This window comes from Antechinus flavipes, chromosome 6 (assembly GCF_016432865.1).
Source record: "Antechinus flavipes isolate AdamAnt ecotype Samford, QLD, Australia chromosome 6, AdamAnt_v2, whole genome shotgun sequence".
Taxonomy (NCBI): domain Eukaryota; kingdom Metazoa; phylum Chordata; class Mammalia; order Dasyuromorphia; family Dasyuridae; genus Antechinus; species Antechinus flavipes.
In genome coordinates, this window is record NC_067403.1 from 122,449,030 (window position 1) to 122,470,092 (window position 21,063).

The 21,063-nt window shown below is 33.5% G+C and overlaps 2 protein-coding genes across 2 annotated transcripts in view; one reads left to right on the forward strand and one right to left on the reverse strand.

Moving 5' to 3' along the window:
• On the forward strand, positions 1-4,500 carry ANKRD37 (ankyrin repeat domain 37). Its single transcript, XM_051965501.1, is given in 7 exon segments — positions 1-544; positions 726-757; positions 759-834; positions 836-871; positions 2,038-2,129; positions 3,010-3,230; positions 4,233-4,500. Coding segments are annotated over 7 exon segments (501 nt in total). The 5' UTR covers positions 1-517; the 3' UTR covers positions 4,250-4,500.
• UFSP2 (UFM1 specific peptidase 2) overlaps positions 2,944-21,063 on the reverse strand; it is a 25,973-nt gene continuing 7,853 nt past the window's right edge. The window contains exons 2-12 of the mRNA XM_051965477.1: positions 19,640-19,718; positions 18,843-19,026; positions 17,795-17,861; positions 17,317-17,474; positions 16,701-16,893; positions 14,769-14,915; positions 12,539-12,703; positions 11,987-12,111; positions 9,886-9,962; positions 6,494-6,618; positions 2,944-4,950 (exon numbers count right to left, since the gene is read on the reverse strand). Coding sequence (XP_051821437.1) covers positions 4,864-4,950; positions 6,494-6,618; positions 9,886-9,962; positions 11,987-12,111; positions 12,539-12,703; positions 14,769-14,915; positions 16,701-16,893; positions 17,317-17,474; positions 17,795-17,861; positions 18,843-19,026; positions 19,640-19,718 — 1,407 coding nt within the window. The 3' untranslated portion in view covers positions 2,944-4,863. The remainder of the gene's footprint in view (positions 4,951-6,493; positions 6,619-9,885; positions 9,963-11,986; positions 12,112-12,538; positions 12,704-14,768; positions 14,916-16,700; positions 16,894-17,316; positions 17,475-17,794; positions 17,862-18,842; positions 19,027-19,639; positions 19,719-21,063) is intronic.

Below are 21,063 nucleotides of genomic sequence, written 5' to 3' on the forward strand. Positions count from 1 at the left end.
GATGATATGTGTTCATGCTGACGCGGACATGGAGCCCCGAGATCTTTAGGGAGTTGTAGGCGGGCTAGAAGAGGAGGGAAGGAGGAAGACGAGCGAGAGAATGGAAAAGTGGAAGAGGCCGGGGAGGGGGGGGAAGGAGAAAAAAAAGGGAGGAGGGTCGAGAAAGGAGGAAAAACCAAAAAGGAGGAGAAAGCGGAAGACAGGAGAGAGAGACAAGAGTAATTGGAGAGATAAGGGAATAACAGCAAGAAAAAAAAAAAACAGTAAGAGGAAAGGGCCTGGAGGGAAAGCCAAAAAGGAGGAGGGAAAAGCGGAAGACAGGAGAAAGAGAGAGACAAGAGTAATTGGAGAGATAAGGGAATAACAGCAAGAAAAAAAAGTTTGAGGAAAGGGCCTGATAGGGGGCGGGCCAGGGAGGACGGGGCGGTCCTATAAGCTAGGGGAATCCCCAGATGTGCGTTGACAGCGTAGCTCCAAGTGGAGCAACGACTTTTTCTCCGTATTAACTCACGGGGCGATGCTGCTCCTGAACTGCGGGGCCGAGGTGCGTCAGTCTGTCTAGGTCTGGGGGACGGACCGGGGGTCAAAGAGTTGAGTCCAGAGCCAGCACACACAGTCAACGGGCTCCCGTGGCCAGAGCGGGAATATTAGATGCAAGGACCTTACCTGAATGACAGTTTTGATCTTTCCCTCTCTCTCTTCCCCAATGTCTCACCCCTCCTCAGGTGGACAGCCTGAAGCATTTGCTGGAGCCAGGTGAATGCTCCTCGAGACTTCTTCTGCCAGTCTCCACTGCACTTAGCTGCCCAGGCAGGACATCCCTTCTTTCTGCTCCGGCCAGCTGCAATCAGGAGCTGACCTCAATCAACAGGTAACGAGATAACTGGAGGAGGGTTAGGCTGCAAACGCCGGAATGCTCGGTGCAGAAATCAGATCTTTTTCAATATATCCTTTTTCCTTGATGTATTGCAAATATTGGTCACATCTAGGAGATTTCGACTTTTTCAGGTTGGTTCGGATCGTGCCATGATCACTTAAACTCTCTGGGTCTCCATTTACTCATTTGATAAACTAGAATGGAGGGCATGTTACAACAGATAGCATAGAAGCCCTATGAAACATTAAGATCTGTGTTCAAATTTCCACGTCTGATACTATGACTTAGCTTTACCTTATCCAAAAAGTTGGTGCTGGGTGGGTCTATGCTACGATCAGAAAAGTTGATCAGGCCCTTTCCAGCTCTTAAAGCTTCATCCTGACCTAGATCAGAGCTGGAAGGAGGTCATTGAAATCCTACCTGGAAAACAGACCCAAAAAGTGGGATTTGAACATAGGATCCCCTGACAAGCAGAGGCAGTGGCTCTTTTCCATGTTGTTCTCACTTGGTGAGGTGCTGGTACCGTATCTATTATTATTATTTTCTTCTAAAGTTCTGGAGAGATTTTCAGAAAAGTACTTCAGCTGTTTACCTAGAATTCATTCCCATTAAAGATAATAAAATTAAGTTTTCTTTCAATCTTCATAAATTGTAATTGCTATGTAGGGTAGGTTAAGTTCTTGTATCTGTTTTATTTATTCTAAGAAGAATGTAAATTTTTTTCCCACTCAACCATGAAAACAATGTACTAGCAACATGTATGGAACTATTTATAGCTACCCAAAAAGTGCTGTGGGATAAAGTTCTTTTGTACATATTTACAAAAGGCTAGTTCTATCCAATGCTATAAACTAGTGGTGTCAAATTCAAAGAGAGGAGTCACTGATCTGTATATGGGCCTTATGTTGACTTAATTTTAAGATGTAATATTTTATTAAATATTTTGCAATTACATTTTAATCTGGTAAAGACTTCACTCAGGAATGTTTTGACACATCTGTAAATCATTAAACTAGGGAAAAGCATTATTGTGACAAGCATTCAGTATAGTTTTCATATTGAAAATCATTTAAACTCACCTCCTTGCCCAATGAGAAAGCTGCTGGGAGGAGAGGTTCTTGTATGGAGAATCTAAATTTCTTTCTTCTTCCTGTTTTTAGGATTCTTTTGGAGAAGCTCCAATACATAAGTCTGCTAAAGTTGGGAGTTTGGAATGTCTCAGTCTGCTTGTAGTCAGTGATGCCCTAATTGAGTAATGAAACCACCTAATATTTCTTTGGTACATCACAACTTCGAGAGTGCCTCTAAATAAATTACTTTATGTAATTCCCTTAACTCAGTAAAATAGAAAATCATATAACAACTTCAGTTTTGCCCTTTCCTTGGAAATACCAGGAATAGGAAGATAAAGAGTTTTACAGAGTTCATTAGCATTTAATGCTCTGTTAGTATCCTTCCCAGAACTCCTAGACTTAATTTACATGTTAACTTGATGTATTTTCATATACTCATACTCCTATCACTCTGATGCTCTGAATCAGAATGCTTTGAAATTACAGCCATTTTATGTTGATAACTACAGAAATGTTCTCTCTCTGTTTAGGCAGACGAAAACCCATTCCATTTTAATTGTGTTTGAAATCTTACTGCAGAATTTGCTTGTTATAGAAAACAGAGAGCCATGTATAGAAGTTATTTTCTCTTTAAATATCGAACACATCTTTCTACCTTATATTCAACCTACAATAATTTTTTTCCTGGCACAATCAAATTAGTTTGATAAAAATTGCCCTTTTTTGTGATCATCATAATAAATATTAAATAATAACAAGAAAATCAGAAAAACATACAAAAAAGAAAGATCAGAAGAGGACACAAGCAAAAATTACTTTTTGTTATTTTCTTATCTTTAATATATAATTTAAATAATTTCGAATTTTTGTTCTTTCATTTTTGGGTGGTGGAGGGAATATGTACATTGACAAAAATCAAATGCCTTTAAAGTATTGTTTATTTTAATGTTTTTGTTGATGGATTTATTAAGCAAAGAGAATAAAAACTTAAAATTTAAATCTTAAAAAGAGCAATTTATTTTTATTTAATTGTTCTCCAATTTTATGATTAAAATGCAGCTTACATAATAAGGATGGGCAGACTGCAGAAGATTTGGCATGGTCTTGTGGATTTCTGGAATGTGCCAAATTTCTCACAACTGTTAAATATACACAAAGTATGAAATTAAGTGAACAGTCCAAATATTCATTCAAAACTGACAATTGTGGTTTGCTGCTTAAAAATAAAAGAGCATACAGAAATGTGGACAACTCAAATGGGAAGAAGCAACGATCAGATGGTAGGTAGTATGTAGATTCTACCCAATAGCCTGTTAAATATTTCTATAGAATCATTAGACTTAAGCTCATTACAATCCTAAAATCTTACTCATTTAATAATTCATTTAAGTTCATTCTTTAGTTTTGAATTGCTGAGTAATACTGTATTCCCATTAGAATACAATTAATCCTCAACTTTCCCAGACTTCAAGAATTCTCATAATTATAACCATATAACTTTAAAGTTGGCAGTTGCAGTACACAACTTTGAATCTGCTAAAAGGGGAAAGCATTCTCAAAACTGTTCCTGAAGTGATTAAATTTGTAGATAAATAGTGTTCATCCCCACCCTCTCAGCAGTGCTGGGCCTGACCCTGTAGAGACTCATCCCAGGCATATACTTTTCATAAGGAACAGTTCATCCAAAGAAATGAAAGGAGGATTAGAGATGGCAGCTGTTGGGTGCCTCCTCCCTTTTTTAAAAAACGTTTAGGGTTCTTCTGATATTGCTGGCCTGCCCTGATCAGTCAGCACTGTCTCTCCTCTTCCCTTCATTTTATGGCTTATTTCATGTTACTGTGTTAGGAAAAGTTTTAAAATAAAAAAGTATTATTTAGAAAAGTGTATTTTCAGTAATCTCTAGTAAAAGATTACAGTTTTTATAGTTATAGGAACCTTACCCCATTTCCTACAGGTTCATTGTGTCAACATTCATGTTTTGGCTTATCATGCCTTTTTCTAAGACTATTAAGGACCAAGTGTATTTAGATTCTGATTATAACTAGTGGTTGTTTAGAGTAATGTAAATGTCATTAGCCTTACAATATTTTTTATTAATTACAAAGTAAAATAGAGGAAACAAATCAAAATGTATTTATAAACAGTTATCTTAACATATTTAGAAGTGTATAGTGAATTGTTATATATCACACAAACTAATATGTACTTTGTAGCATTCAGTATTTCCCTCATTGTAAAAGTTCACAAAGATAACTTTTTTTTTTTTTTTTTTTAAATAACAGCAAATCATTTGTGTTAGTGGGAAGCTACTGAAAGAAGTTTGGAGCAGACCTTTAAATTGATGCTCTCTTTATGGGCCACAAGCTACTGAACTGATCCACAAAATATTCTCATCTTCTTCTAAGAAGGAGCAAGATATCAAAACTTTCTTTTGCATGAAGATCATTTTAAGAACACCTATATTTGCATAGTTTTGGTATGCTGCATTTTGGTTGTATGTGTTCCAACGTCATATCTATCTTTAACTTAAATATAAGTGTTTTGTTTATACATTTTCTAAAGACTTCAGTGATAATGATAAAAAAAGAAGTTTTAATCATTCTTCAATTATTGTAGCACTGACATTGATTCTTTTTTTTTTTTTTTTTATAAATTTTATTTTAATTTAATAATAACTTCGCATTGACAGAATCCATGCCAGGAACTGACATTGATTCTTAACAGAATATCTGGTTAAGAATAATCAGAGTACCTTGTACATAGCATTGGTTGGTATTCCAACTAAACTTCCCCATTGAAATTGCTATTATATATATTTGCCTACCTTATGTTTTTATATGAAGTTAGTACTTTATTTTTACATAAGTATCATGCATCCTACACTGTTATAAATATTGGTTCTACTCAGATTTTTCAAATAATTTTAGGTCTCTGGGGAAGGCAGAGATTATAGTAGGCATCCTTTTTCCAAAATTCTGGACCTTTCCATCCACACCAACCCTGGATAAAAGCATGAAAAAAAAAATCACAGTCACACTGTCTTGCTCCAGTAACCTCCCCCAAATTCCAGGAAACAACCAAATGTTCATGGATTGTAGTCATTGTCAACAAATGTTATGAACTTATACTTAAGGTAATGTTTACCTAAACTTCATTAAAGTCTTAAGAGTATTTTCCTTAGTTACAAAATAATTTCCAGAAGAAACAAATCAAAATGTATTTGTAAATAATTAAACATATTTGGAATTTTACAGTAGTTTGTTATATCACACTAATATATACTTGCAGACAGTATTCAATATTTCCTTCACCCTTATTAAGTCAATCTATTCTTTCCATCAGTGAACTAAAACTGATATTTCCAGCAAAAAATTTTCTTCACAGATGTGATTCTATGCAAACAGAAAAGCATAAACTCATTTTTTCTTGTATATCTGCTGTCTGATTTTGAAACAAGGCCCTCAAGACAGGGTGAAAGGAGAGAGAGATTAGAATAAATGGGGGAAATACAGTTAGCAATAATAACAGTTAATAGAATTTTGAAGTAAGTTTCTCTGATAAGGTCTCATTTTTCAAACAGCAGGAACTGAGTCAAATTTATTTTTAAAAAAATTGATAAGTGATCAAAAGATAAGATTTATGCCCAAAGGGCTATAAATTCATGAATATCTTTTGACCTAACAATACCACTACTAAGCATAAATACTGAAAGCTTCCAGCTCTCAGTTTGGCATGATAGTAATTTTTTATTCTTTAGAATCTATTGTAGTCCACATTTGTGGTTATAAAGTAATACTTGCAGACTTCTGGTATTAAAAGATGAACCTTTGCTTTCAAGGGAAGTCAAGTTTGAGGGGTCATGAGAAAGCTCAGCAATTTGTGAAAGGTAACCCAGCCTACAATCTTCTTCCTGTTCAGTTCTGGTCTGATTTCTTGTCTGTCAGGTATAAATACCGTTGGATAAGTTCAAAGATTATATATCTAATAAATGAATGTTGTAATTTGAGCAATAACTTAAAGATTGCTGAAAAATTCTAGTATTCTAATGTTCGAAATTTTTAAAGGACATTATTTGGTACCTTCTATTCATTTCTGTCATTGAGTCTAAAATTCCAAAAAAGTTCATAAACATAGTCTAAATTTGTTTTTTAAGTATATTTTTACTCCTTTGAGATAAAAAAAAACAACTCATATTTGAAGTTGGTCACCTCCTGCAGTAATATCAACAGCAGAAATATCAACTTTTAAAGCCCAATTTTTTTCTTAAATAACTTGTTTTCTCTTCTTGGCTCTAGATTCTTTACAAGACTGAGTTCTAAACAGATATCTAATTTCTACTTTATTTTGGAAAATATTTAGTTTTTTCTCTATTACTATCATTTCCTAATACCCTTCCATATGAAATTTTCTTTTGAGACAAAGTAGTAATCACATTTGACAGCATATGCTTCATCTTTGTAGGATGGAGAAAGTTATGTTTCACCACAAGACCTAGCTATCTGATTTATGTTGCTTTAGAACTATCTTCATTTACATTACCTACCTTTTCCAAAATGACTTGCAGGTCCTCTGGTCCTGTATAATGAGGATCTAAAATCAGGTATTTTACTTGCCCTGTCATCTCATTCCAGGCTACTCCTAGTATTGTATGAGCCAAGACTCCTCCACCTATAGAAAAGGAAACAAGAATTGACATAAATTGAAAAATAATCTTAAACTTTACATTCAAACTAAAGAATTGCTTTGTTTTCTAAGTTATCCAAAGCAGCTTTAAATCACAGAACCTACATGTTCAGACTACAGGAACATAAAGAGGCACATCCAGAAATGCCACATTTATTTTTTAAAATTCAGACCTAAATTGATGCTTTATTATGTTTCTTTATTTGTTTTTGTTAACTCAATCAAAGAATTTATTTATGAAACCGACCACAACTACTTTGGAAATCTCTTTTACAATATTTCTGACAAATGGTCAAAATCCTACTGCAATGCAACCTGTCATACACTGGCTCAGAGAGTTAGGCAATCCTTTCTTGGGTATAGTTAAAATGTAACTCCTTCTAAAGTTCATGTTTATACTTTTGTCTTCTGCTACTACTATATAATTATCTCCTTACATATTTAAAGACAGCTCTCATGTTTCCCCCTTTAGTCTTCTCTACATAATTATCATTTTAATCACAATCATTCTTCATGTGACATTTCTTTGCAACTAGGAAACATTTATGCCCTTACTCTCTGCTCTATACAACAATTATAGGAGAGACGCTATTTTGCCAGATGAAACAGTAAAAAAATGAATGGATGTAGAGGATTATCTTGCTTTATACTCTGAATGTTGGGTAAGAAAATTTGGGCAATTTACTGGCCTATGAGGATCTAAGGTTCAGGCAAATAACCACTCATCTTCACTATCAAAATACCATCATCATCACCCTACCCTTTTCCAGATGCTTCACCTTCAACCATCACCTATCTATCCTTTCTAACTTAGTAATAGATCAACCCATCCAACCTGTCTACACCCCCTGCTCTCAGCTCTCATTCCCTTATATGTATTATCTTTCCCTATTAGAATATACTTTTTTGAGGTAAAGGACCTTGCATGTTATATTTCTATGCTCAAAACTTAACACGGTGCTTGGCAAATGCTAAGTACTTAAACATTTACTCATTCCTATATGTATGGGTACACCTATATAAGTGTATATATACATACATACATGTATAAAAATTTGTGTGTGTGTGTTTGTGTGTATGTGACTTGTGATATGTGATATGTGACTGAATATATTCTTACATGAGGGAACTATTTTTTTTTTCCATCTGATTATCTAAACAATATGTATTTCTATATGTTAATTTCCATTCTGTAAATGAAGAAAATAAGATTTAGAAGTATTAGATGATTTTTCTCAGTCTAATATCTAGTAAATGTTAGGTAAGATTTAAAACAGGGTTCTCTGAATCCCCAGTCGACATTCCATACACTAAGGCAGAAGCCATTTGACATAGGTTAATAAAAGTTGTATTTACATTTTCTGTAATGAGAATTGGACTGGTGAGTTTATATATGTCAAATGTATCACAGATTAGATTTTATCTGAATAGGGGATGAGTACAGTATAACTTGTCACTGTGTCTCTCAATAAGGACCACTTTATTTAATGTTCTGGAGTCCCTTGTCTCCAAGAATTTATAGAAACTTGGCTCCAAAAGAGTGTGAACACACACAATGGTTCTCTAAACATATACTTGATGTGACGGTGATGTAATGGCTCTCCTTAAAAGTTGGCATGCTCAGTGTGCTGTAGTGATGTAATTGTACTGAGGTATATAAGGGAGTCTCAGACACAGAAGACTCTTAGCCACAGACACAGCTTCTTGTAGAAGGTTTCCAGTAGAAACTGGGATATTAGTAGGGACTTAAAAGGAAGACAAGAAGGTCAGTAGTTAGAATGAAGGAGGGAGAGCATTCCATGCATGGAAGATAGCTAAGAAAATGCCTGAAGCTACATATATGCTTTCATGCACTGTATGTTTTGGTTATACTGGAGCCTAGCTCCATACAATACAACAAACACTTCTTGCTTCTGGGCATTTGTATAAGCAGATTCTCATGTTTGAAATTTCTCATATCTAAGCGTTAGAATTCTGATTTGCCTTCAAGATTCATCCCAAGCTTTCACAAAGCCCAGGAAGATTTCCTCTTATTCTTTCCTCAAATTAATATATTATAGTTATGTATATACATAATTTTCCTCCTTCCTCCCCATACTCCAGTTGAATATAAACTTCATAAGGGCAGGAATTGTTTTGTTTTTGTCTTTGTATCCCCAGCATCTAGCATGATATCTTGGGCATTTAATACATTGTGTGTGTGTGTGTTGTATGTGTGGTTTGCATCACCTCATGCCTAAATTATTACAAAAGCTTTCTGACTGAGCTCCCTACTATAGAGCTCTTGCCACACCATTCCCCAAGTGATTTTCCTCAAAAATAGATCTGACTGAATCAATTCTCTATTCAATTAACTCCAGTAGGAATGACCTCTAGGAAAAATATCAGCTCTTCTAGCTAGTTTTTAAAGCTTCACACAACTCAATAGTCCCACAACAATGGCCTTACTCAAGATAATAACGGACTATGAAGGAGATAATAAAGATTTTTGGACTCGATCCCTGACTATTCTTGTGGTGATTATTCTGCTGAAACCAAGCCTGGTCCCAAGACCTCTAGAAAGCTAACCAGAATCGTACAATTCTGTATGGCTTTAAATATATATATCTCCATCTACGTACATATGTATCTTCTTATGTCACATATGTCTATATCTATATACACACATACGCACACACATACACACACATATATGCTGTCTTGCCCATTAGAATGAAAATTCCTGTATATGTATCCTCACTGCCTAGCATACTGTTTAGCCTGATGTGTACAGGCACTTAAAAGTTTGTTGATCAATTAAAACAGTTCCTAAAATGTCATGCTGAAAGCTGAAGATAGTATTCCAGAGAATCTTTGACCCAGGCAGAAGAGAACAGAATCCTCACTTCCCTTGTTCTGGTAACTATGACTTGCTTAAGAGAACATTGGCTACTTTGACCAACAGGTTACATAAATGACTTAAGTTCACTTAAGTGCTCTACCACCAAAGAGTAGGACATTATCTTTTTAAAGTCCTCCTAATCAATGCAATCTATTATGTGGATAAAATACTGGATAATACTTAAGTTTATTCACTGCCAGAGATATCTTCTAAACATGCAAAAAACTCTGGTGAGAATTTTTATACATACTTCTCAAGCAAAGTTTTAAGAAAATTAATCATATATCTTTATTTCAAAGTGTCTTATAATTATGTTTAATGTTAGCATGCATCTTATATCCCAAACACTCCACCCTTCCCAAACACCTTACCGATCATTACTGGAGTTCCTTCACTCTGGAAATGATTGGCAAGTTCCCTTCCTTGAGAAGCTAATTCAGAACCTTGGCTAAGAAAGAGACAGTTTTACATGAGATCTATAACCTTCAAGTCCAAGTTTGGATAATAGGCATTAAAAAATAATATTTTAACAATTTATTTGTGGGAAAAATAACAAAGTTGGCAAATCTAAAAGCCAGTTGGAAGAAGCTTTGGTTAACATCTAAGAAAAACATTCAGTAATATTCTTTGAGTTCTAAATAAAGACAATTACAAATGGCAGAGGTCATGATATGCCAGAAGTCAAAGGTCATAAGGGAAAGGACTTGGAATTTAACTCATACCTTCTGACTCTACATCCAGAATGCTTTCTATTGTACCAACAGACAACAGTCTTTCATCAAATAAAGGACAAGGGAGGAATTCTAAGACAGTATAAATGCAGATGAGAAAATATAGCTCTATATTTTACCCACTCAACCTACTTTATAATGTTCTTATGGAAAAATAATATTTGGGAGAGGATAAGGCCAGTGCCAGGTAGTCAGGGACCAATTATGGTGGCAGTGTCAGAAAGGAACTTTCTATTTCTCTAGTCAGAGTCTTGAAATAGCCATGATGGATTATGAGAATTCTAGCTCACTTTGATAGTGGTAGAGATTGAGTTTACCTGGCCAGCAAAGAAGTACTTGAAACATTTTTATAATTAAAAGTTTATGAGATCATGTTGACAAAATGACAAGAAACTCTATTCTCTGCTTCTAGTATCATATATAACAGACCAAGATTTTATGAATGAATTTAGAGATCCTTACTTCTGGGCCATGGGACTTATATTCCTGCTTTTGAGGTCCCCATTTAGAATCACAGATGGATTTCTTTTCTCTCTTTCTCTCTCTCTCTCTCTCTTTTTCTCTCTCCTTCCCTCCCCCTTCCCTTTCTCTTTCCCTCCCTCCCCCCCTCCTTCCCTCCCTCTCTTCTTTTCTTCCTTCCTTTCCTTTCTTTCTTGTAACAAGCCAATTTTTTAAAAGAGATGTCAAGATAGAATTTTTCACTTTGGTGTTTAAGATTTTGATGAGAACTTAACTTTTTTTTTCCATTTTAAACTTAAGTTTAAAGCCATCTTAATGTTAAACCCATCTTAATGTGATTAACAAATTTTGTGAAAACCTCATGTTTACATGAAGGGGTTAATTCCACAGAAATTATATTGGTTAATCAGCTGAACAATGTTTGTTAGAGTATATTGTGACAACAATGTAATGACATTATAAACTGTAAAATAAAGGGATTATTATAAGATCCTCTCATTTCTAAATCTATGATTTTATCACATTAAAAAAATGACAGAAATCTGGGCAATGTGACAAAAAGGCTTCTTGTACATAATAGAACTGCAAAGAATTTCCACATTTGATTGTTAGGAAAGTTATTACTTATTTGCATGAGTCATCTTAGCCAATTTAAGTACCAAACACAACAAAATTAGAATATGAAGATTTATAGAATACAAGAGTCAAGATATTTAATATCACCACAGAAGCAGTCAAAGAATTTGATATAATATGAAGTAATAATATGAAATTCATACATGTACATTAAAATAAATGGCATTATACTATGTCAAATAATATATGAATATATAAATTTTTATCAATATATTTTGGCCACATTATGAATGTATAAGTAATTATTTTAACAAAACAAGTTGCTAAATATAGATATTTACAGGATTAACATTTTCCTTTTCAAGATTTTTTTTTAGTGAATCCAGTCCTAAAGAGAAAAATTCTCTATTACTATCATATTAACCACTTTTAATTAACATTTTTTTCAATTTCTCTCAGAGCTCGAACAAGATGCACATTTCTATTAAAATCATTTGCAAGCACAAAAATCCCATAAAACCCAATCAAAAGGAAATGAGGATTAAAGAGAAAAAAGATTCAGAAAACAACAGAAAAGGGGCGGGACAAGAAAAGGAAGCAAAAATTTAATCTTACTACAGATTAAAGACATTCAGCTCATAAACTATTCTTTAGGGAAAAAAAAAAAAAAAACACCATTATCAAATAATCAATGCAGTATTCTTACCTGACAAATAGTATTTTTGAAGTTATCCCCATCAAATGGTTTAGAACCATTTGTACCTCAATCGAACCAATCCACTGATGTGACCCTACAAATGTTGCTGGTTTGTCCCCCACATCAACAAGGGCCTTTATTTTGCCATCAGATGAAAAGATAAAATATATATATCAAAAATTATAATAGCATTTTACAGAACATTATAGAAATATTATCTCATTTAATCTTCAAAACAACCTGGAAAGGTTAAGTATTATTATCACCCCCATTTTACAAATGAGAAAACTGAGGAAGACAGAGGTTTATGGGATTTGTCCAAGATTGCATATAGAAAATATCTAAGACTGGATTGGAACTCAGGTTTTTCTGATGTTAGGTCTAGCACTGTAACTACTGCACCACTCAGCTGCCTGTAAGCTTAAAATTTAGGGTACTTATTTCCTTTTATGTCTCTTTTAGGAAATTATCAAAAGATTTTTTTCAAAACAGAACTATATTTCTAGGGCTAGGGTCCTCAATAAGAATGAAATATATAATTTGAAGCCAAAAGTTCTATACCTGCTGAATCTCCTGGTGGGTTGGAATGGACCTGTCAGTATATCCCTGGTGTCTGAACCAAGAACAAATAGTTTGTAGAGACCGATAAGCACAGCCCCAGCCACTGTCATCTATCCGATCCTGCATGTAATGATGATAGCCATATATGCCCTGGACTATAGAAATCTGTGCAGGAAAAAAAAAAGAAAACGGTAAAATACCATCATTAGTACCATTATATTAAGTACCATCTTCAAACTGAAAGTCATGATGCCCAAGATGCGTTGTACAACATTTCATTTCTAGACAGGAATGAATAATAAGATAGAAATGATGTGGTCCAGTTTCATCCTGTCCTTCCTCCCCTCACTTCCTCACCCACTTTATAGATGAGGAAACTTAAGCCGAGAGTTGAAATCACTTGCCCACATGATGGCTAAAATAAAAATATTCTGAATGACTGCAAATGTATAATCTAAATCAAATTACTTGCCCTTTGATGGAGGGAGGGCGGAGAAAAAGGAGAGAGGAAATCAACATGGAGATAAAAATTGTTAAAGAATGTATGTTAAAAATTTTTGTTTGCATGTAAATGAGAAAAAAATAAAATATCAAATGTCAGGAAAAAAAGAAACCACTTAGCCGAGGTCAAACAAGTAATAGCAACAGAATTTGCTAATCTTCTAACAATGAAGCCAACATTCCTTCCACTGAACTATTGCCTCCCAGCCCTTCTTCCTTGGGTTTGTTTCTCATGTGTAAAATGAAATTGGATATAATACAGAATGATTATAGAGAGGGTTGGAGAAGCCTACATGAACTGATGCTAAGTGAAATGAGCAGAACCAGGAGATCATTACACATGGCAACAAGAAGACTATCTGATGATCAATTCTGATGGACGTGCATGGCTCTCTTCTACACTGAGATGATTCAAACCAGGTCCATTTTTCAGTGATGAAGAGAGCCAACTACATCCAGAGAACCATGGGAAGAGTGTGGAACACAATAAAGCATTCTTACTCTGTTGTTATTTGCTTGTATTTTGTTTTCTTTCTCAGTTTTTCTTTTCCTTCCTTCCTGATCTGATTTTTGTTATGCAGCAAGATAACTGTATAAATTTTATATATACACACACACATATACATATATTGGATCTAACATGTATTTCAATATATTTAACATGTATTGGACTACCTGCCACTAGAGGAGGGGATAAGGGGAAGGTGGGGAAAATTTGGAACAAAAGGTTTTGCAAGAGTCAATGTTGGAACTGATTGATTCCCCCAGGGAATCAGGGGGACTGATCCAGTACAGGACGGATCCACCAACACCAAGATGGGAGGGGTCACTAATAAGTGGTCTCAGGGCGACATATTTATAGAAAGAAGAGACATCAAAATGTTTCTTGATACATTTGTCATAATAAAAGGAATTTCTATTCTAAACAGGAGGTAAAAATTATCTAAGGATGTCATTCCCAGATAGCAATAAGACAGTATTTCTTTAACTTTATCAAGTTGTCAAGGTCTTAGGTTTTTTAGGACAGCACATCTGGGGGGTGTAAAAATACCATCTGCATTAGGACATGAAGAACTAGTAATAAACTTCTAACTACAAAGATTCAAGATTATGTTTCTTACAGTCCCATTTGGGGTATATTTCCACTTCAATCTTTACAAAAGCTGCTCCCTTCAGAAGTGAAATTAAAAATTAGGCAGTCTCTTTTCTTCAAAATCTCCTCCAAAGCACAGAATTTGTCACAACTAAAATCAATTCACCAATTCCTTACTATGTACATTAGTGCTATGTTGGCTACAAAATATAAGACAATGTCCTAAAAAGGCTTTTAATATCCTTATGGGACATATCCACACATACATGCATACATATAGACAGACATAAAATAAAAGTATAATATTAGGCAAAATGACCAAGTGCTCTAGCTTATGGTCCAGAAACACCATGTGATAGAAAAGATTTTTAAATCATCATATTTCTTAAGATTTTCTTCATACAAATAAATATTTTAGGGTGATATCACAGATTTAGGATTTCTTCTATATCCAGCCCAGAAGACATTATGTCTATGCTATCACATAGATAAGAATTCAAATAGAGTACATGAATAGAAAAAAATTATACAAAGATTGATTTTTTAAAGATACTGATAGGATACTATTATTCTGTTAATAAGATCTTTTAAAAATTATTACAATTTTAATAATTATATTTCTACAAATCAACTCACCATACCAGACTCCAATCCCAGTGGATTTAAATGACTATGTGGATTCCTGATATACCCATCTTTAAATGACTCATCTGGAAAGCGATATGCATTAGCTCTTTTAAAATAAGGTCTATCTTGAGGTAGGTGGTACAGGTCATGCAATTCCTATATGAAAGGCAATTAAATAAGAAAAAACAGATACAGATAAATCTTTAAATTTAGTCCATAAATAAATTAAAATCCAAAATGATACTAAATATGAAAATTAATTATATACTATTTAGAAAGGTTTTAAAATATGCATTCTTAAAACATTATTTTCCTATGTTTTTCACAAACAAAAAAATGATAAAAGCTTTTAATAATAATTATAAAGCATCCACACAGGAACTACATAACAGCCATAAAACATAAAAAAAGGCTTCAAATCTGAGAAAATGTTAAAACAATCAACACAAAGAGACTAAATACATATTATCGCATATTTTCATAGTCAAAAAAAGAATCTTATTTTAAAACATTTAGGGATTTTAAGTTCAAAATTCAATGAAAACCAATAAACACTGAGTATTTTCTGGGAATAAAATAACTTTGCTAGGGCCAGAAGGACAAATTAATTCTTGATTCATGCCCTTAGTGAATTTATGAGTCACCCAGATATTATCTAGTTAAATGAATTTTGAAAATTACTACTAGGAGATATTTAGAAGTAATTTAAAAACTACTCATTTTGTAGACTGAAACTCCGAATCAGACAAGAGAGCACTTAAGGTTACCTATTCGATGTGAGACAATAGCTCTATTAACCTATATTTGAATGATGGCTCTCCTTACCATGGATGTTTGCTGAATGTTTAGTAGTAAGATAATTGTAGGCAAGGATTGGAGGGCAGAGGGAGAGAAGTGAGAATCACTTGGCAGCAGGACAAAGAGAGAGGCAGTCTCCAGACTCCAGAATCCAGGATACATCTTTGGCAAGCTGCATAGCAGCTTGCCTGCCTCCTTCACTTTTCCCCCTAAAGACCAAGGACTTTGATTTATCCTTACTCTGGTTGACCCTGAGGCCCTCCAGGGAGCTAGCCTGTACTTTACATCATTTAAAATCAATTAGTGTAAGTGATCAAATATTATTTCTAAGGAAGAAAAAGAAACTATTAACAACCATATGAAGTAATGCTTCAAATCATTAATAAGAAAAATACAAAATAAAATACAAAATCTTATATCCATGGCAAAGATGCTAAAAAATGAAAATGGAAAATTGTTGGAGGAGCTGCAGGATGACAGACTCATTACAGCATGCTAGAACTGTGAAATGGTCCAAATTTTGCAAAATGATTTCTAATTATTTTAAATTTTTAAAATTTAATTTAATTTTAATTAACTTAATTTTTATTTATTTACATATTTAGTTTTTATAATATATAGTTATATATTATATATAATAAACTATTTAATTTTATTAATATAAATAAATAAAATTAATTTAAATTTAATTTAAAGTTTTAAAAAATCACTCAATGGTACAAATCTGGTAATGCCACTATTAGGTATATGCATTAGCCAAAGACAAAAGGTCTCTTTCTTTCTGTCTCTGTCTCTTTCTCTTTACTAGAAACTTACCATAGGGAAGAGTGAAATCATCTGATTATGTTGATATACTCTAAGAATGTCTTATAATATGAAGACCATGTTAAATATGAAAAAGTAAAATGACAATGAATTTATTGTTATGGATTTAGTACATCAATTTGTACTTTAATTGAAAATCAGAATAGCAGTGTTTGCTTATGTGTTGAATTATTTGACAAATTACTAATAATCTGGTAATTGTTTTTGAAATAGTCTTAATGTAAATACAAATTGTTTCCATTTGTTATCTCAATGCAGCCCTAACTAAATTAGGACCTCCTTGAATCTAGTTCCCAAGACCTAATTAATAGTTTTTACCTTTCTGTAAGATTGTAGCTGACCATCTGGAACTCCTGATGGATAGGAAATTGTTACAAGATTTTTCTCTCCTGGTAATAAAAAGTGCAGTGGTTCAGGGACTACTATAGATGTTCCTTTCATGTATTTTAAAATGCATTTCTCCATATCAGTTAGTTGACTGTGAACTGAATTTACTAGACGACTTCGAACTCTGCCAAATGAAGAAAAATATTTAAGTATTACGATAAAAAAATACAGTAGCAATGATAAAAAAAAAAAAAATAGCTAGAGTTAGACAAATTCAACATTTCTGTCAGCCAAATCTGAAAGTATTTGTTGGACTTCCAAGGTCTATAAACCAGTATGGACTAAATACAGAGACACATGACCCTAATCAACTGATTTCTATTTACTTACAGATTTTGTGGCATTTCAAATAAAGTCAAAATCAATGAAAGAAATATGAACAGATTTTTTCTTTCTTTTAACCAAGGCTCCTGGGCTAGTCTCTAATCAAAGGTAAAACCAAACTTTATTACATAATTCTTGTTTCTAAAACAATAAGCAAGTCCATGATTAATGTAGGAAATGGGATGGAGTAATATATTTATAAAAATGAGGCAAAAAGACCTACACTCCCCATGATTCTTCTGGATCTGCAGATATAACAGTATCAACCGGCAATGTCATGTTGACATAATGATGACCTCCACTTTCTCTTTCAATGATGAGAGCTACAGCAGCTAGAGAAGTTGACATTTCCAACATGAGATCTATATTTATTACCTGAAGCTACAAAGACAAACAATTACAATTAATTTTAGTAATACCATCATACTTATTTCAGATCATGGATTCATTTTTCAACTTTCTATTTGTAGATGATCATTATCACATTTAAGACTTAAAAGCAAACCAAAGTGAGCTAGCTTTCTGATATGAATTCTTGTGAACTAAAAGTCCCTAAAGTAAAAAGATAAAGAAATGATGGGGATGTTAAATTGTAAGATAAAATATATTAATAAGCAAGCAACTTAGGAAACCTAACATTTATATAGAACAATTATATAGAAAAATCTGTGATTCCTACTCAGTATGAGTGACAAGCTTACCTGTCCTTGTAACTTTTTATCTTTCTTTTTGGTGAATCTTCGTTTTGTATCCTCTTCTTGGTCAAATCTAAAATGATATTATGCAAGGAACATTATTTAAAACTATTCCTGCTAATTTTAAAAACATACTCACTGCATCAAGTTATCTTTGATAGGGGTCTGATACAAAAGTTAAAGTGGAAGCTAACAAAACTATGTAAGATTGGGGAGAAGTTTTTTAGATTGAAGGCCAAACACTATAAATGACCAGTTCTCAAAAAAAGGCTTGGCTACTACTTTTAAATCACTTATCACAAAAGAAACATCAATCAAAACTGAGGTGAATTTCACCTCAGAAATTTGGCAACCATAACAAAAGTTGGACACAGAGGAGTTGCAAGTTGTATGATTTTGGTAAAAATGTGAATTGGTTCAATCATTCTGGAAAGCAATTTGAAATTAGGATTAAAAAAAAAAATAGGATCTGAAGATCCCACTTATAATCACATATTCTAAGAAATTAAGACGTAGAAAGAAATGCCCCATCCATTCCAAAACATTCAAGGTAACATTTTTTGTGGTAGCAAAGAATCAGTAACAAAGTAGGTACTTATTGATTACAGAATGGCTAAATAAATTGTGGTTCAGGAATATAATGGAATATTACTAGGTCATCAGAAATAAGATGAAGAAATTCAAAAAAACAAGAATTGACTTATATGAACTGATATAGAAGGAATTAGGAATAAGGAGAATTAGAAAAATATATATATAATATAATATAAATGGATAGGATAAAATCAAATTGAGAACTGTAATTATGATGCCATGATTATCCCTGAAGAGGATGTAAATTTTCCCCTTCACTGCAGAACTGGGGGCCTATGGGTACAGAAAATTGTATGGATTGTTAAAACACAGTCAAAAGATGAGTTTTTCTGAACTTTTTGTCATTTGTTTCATCTTAACTAAAAAGGAAGGATAGCAATATTAGAGAGGAAAGAGGTACATATTCAGGAATGAACATAATATAAAAACAAAAGGTATCAGTAAAAACATTAGTACTCACTGAATAAAGCGTAGTATTTCTTTACAAGAAGAATTATCAGTTAGTTCTGCTGGAACTGTGTTCATGTTGCTGTTAGGCCATATGTACACTGAACTATGGCAAATTTTGAAGACAAGGGCATTTGATGAAAGTTTATTTGAAAGGTCACTCAATACATATTTTAATGCCTTTTTCGTAGAAATATCTGAATTAAAAGAATATTCTTGCTATTATTAAGAGAATTCTTTAATGGTTTTCCTATCCTATAATCCTAACAGAATAACCAATACCATGATAACTTCAACAATTCAATACTTATTAGGCACCTACTATATATAAGAAATTATACTAGGTCCTAAGGATAGAAAGACAAGAAAGAAGCAGCCCCTGGATTCAAGGAACATATATTCTACTGGTGGGATACAACATTTATACAAGTTAACTCCAAGACTCAGGGCTCAGGATTCAACTTTTTTACTTCATCCCTGACTTTACTTCTCATTATTTGGACTTTTTCACTTTTCTCCTTCACAGACATCACTCTCCCACTCCCATCTCTTGCTCCTTTTTATGTGCTATTTGTCTTCACTCATTGGAATAAAGCTCTTTCAGAGTTTTTGCTTATATTTGTAACCCCAATAATTAGCATAGTGCTAGGCACATAGTAATAAACACTTGCTGAATGACTGAAGAGTAGGGTACTCATGAGGGTAGTGATTAGTGATACTCAGTAGCAAGAAAGATTCTGTCAAAAGGGGTTTATCACCTTTTTTCTAATCACAATGTAGTGGTGTGTGGGGAGGGGGTTCCAGACATACCATCAGCAGAAGCTAGCTGAAATGCTAGATCAAGACCTCCCCTTATTCTGAAAAGCAGATCCATTGTCTCTGAAATCACCTTGAATAAATAAAAGCAAAAATCAGTTTCAGACTCCCCCAAAAGAAAAACACCCCCACAACTTTACATACAGAATCAAGAATGCTTTAAACCACTATTTTCTAAAGTAAAGTCCTCAGAAACATGAGAATGACTTAAGAAAACTAACTTTATGTAACCTGAGTAATTTTTTTTTCATTTGTCTGAAAGCGACAGAAGAAACATGTCTATTATTATTGAGTATCATTTGTGGTTCCTAAACTTTTCCAATGTACAAAGCAAAAACCAATATTTCAGTAGATTTGAAAATGAAACTACTATAAAACTTGCCTTGAAAATCTTTGGAGGACTAACTCTATGCTTCCCAAGGCAGCAGCAGATGAAGATGTTAGCCAATATTAAGATACCACAGCTCCTATTTTCTAGTATCAGGTTTTGCCTCTGACGGTCTACAGTTCAAAGATACCAACCTTCTTTCTGTTCCTCAAATATGACATTCTAGCTCTCCTTTATTTTTTGTTCTATCTCTCCATTCCTTTGCCCTGGGTCTCCTCTAAGCCTGAAATGCTCTACTTCCTCATCCCCACTTCTTAGAATCCCAGGGATTCCTTTCTAAGATACCACTCTGTATGTACCTTGCATAAACCTATGGATATGTATCTTATCTCTCCTATTAGAATTGAAGCCCCATTAAAGCAGACCATATTTATATTTTTATATCCCCAGTATTTAGCATGGAAACTGATAGATGTGTGTGTGTGTGTGTGTGTGTGTGTGTGTGTTATATGTATGTATGTATGTATGTGTGTTAATGTATAAAAACTTAATGCTTTTTGATGAATTGGAAAATGAGATTATAGTGGATATCCTGTTGAATCTTCCAGGCTTTGAGTAAGAAACAGTTGGGTACTGCAAGAATGGGTTCTGGACCTGGAATCACAAAGACTTAGGTTTCTACTTATTGGATCTTTTTTTTTCATTTCATTTCATTTTCTGGAGTCAATCTTCTCTTTTGTAATTTACAGCACGTACATGAAGGTTGTTTTAATAGTCAAATGAGATAATGCATGTGAAATGCTTTGCATATTTTAAGGAAACATACAAATGTTATTATTATGAATGAAAATGATTTTTTAAAATTCTAGGAATTTTTACCCATATTTCCAAATTAGAGGGCTGAATTTTTCAAAAAAGGATGAAATTAGCAAACCAGTCTTTTGCTTCTCAAACACTATTCAAAGGGATGGTGAATGAAGTATATATGTCACATATGAAGAGAGCATAAGCAAAAGCCAGAGACAGGAATTAGGACAAGACAGCCTAGTATTGTGGAAAGAACACTGTCTTTGGAGAATCTGGATTCAAA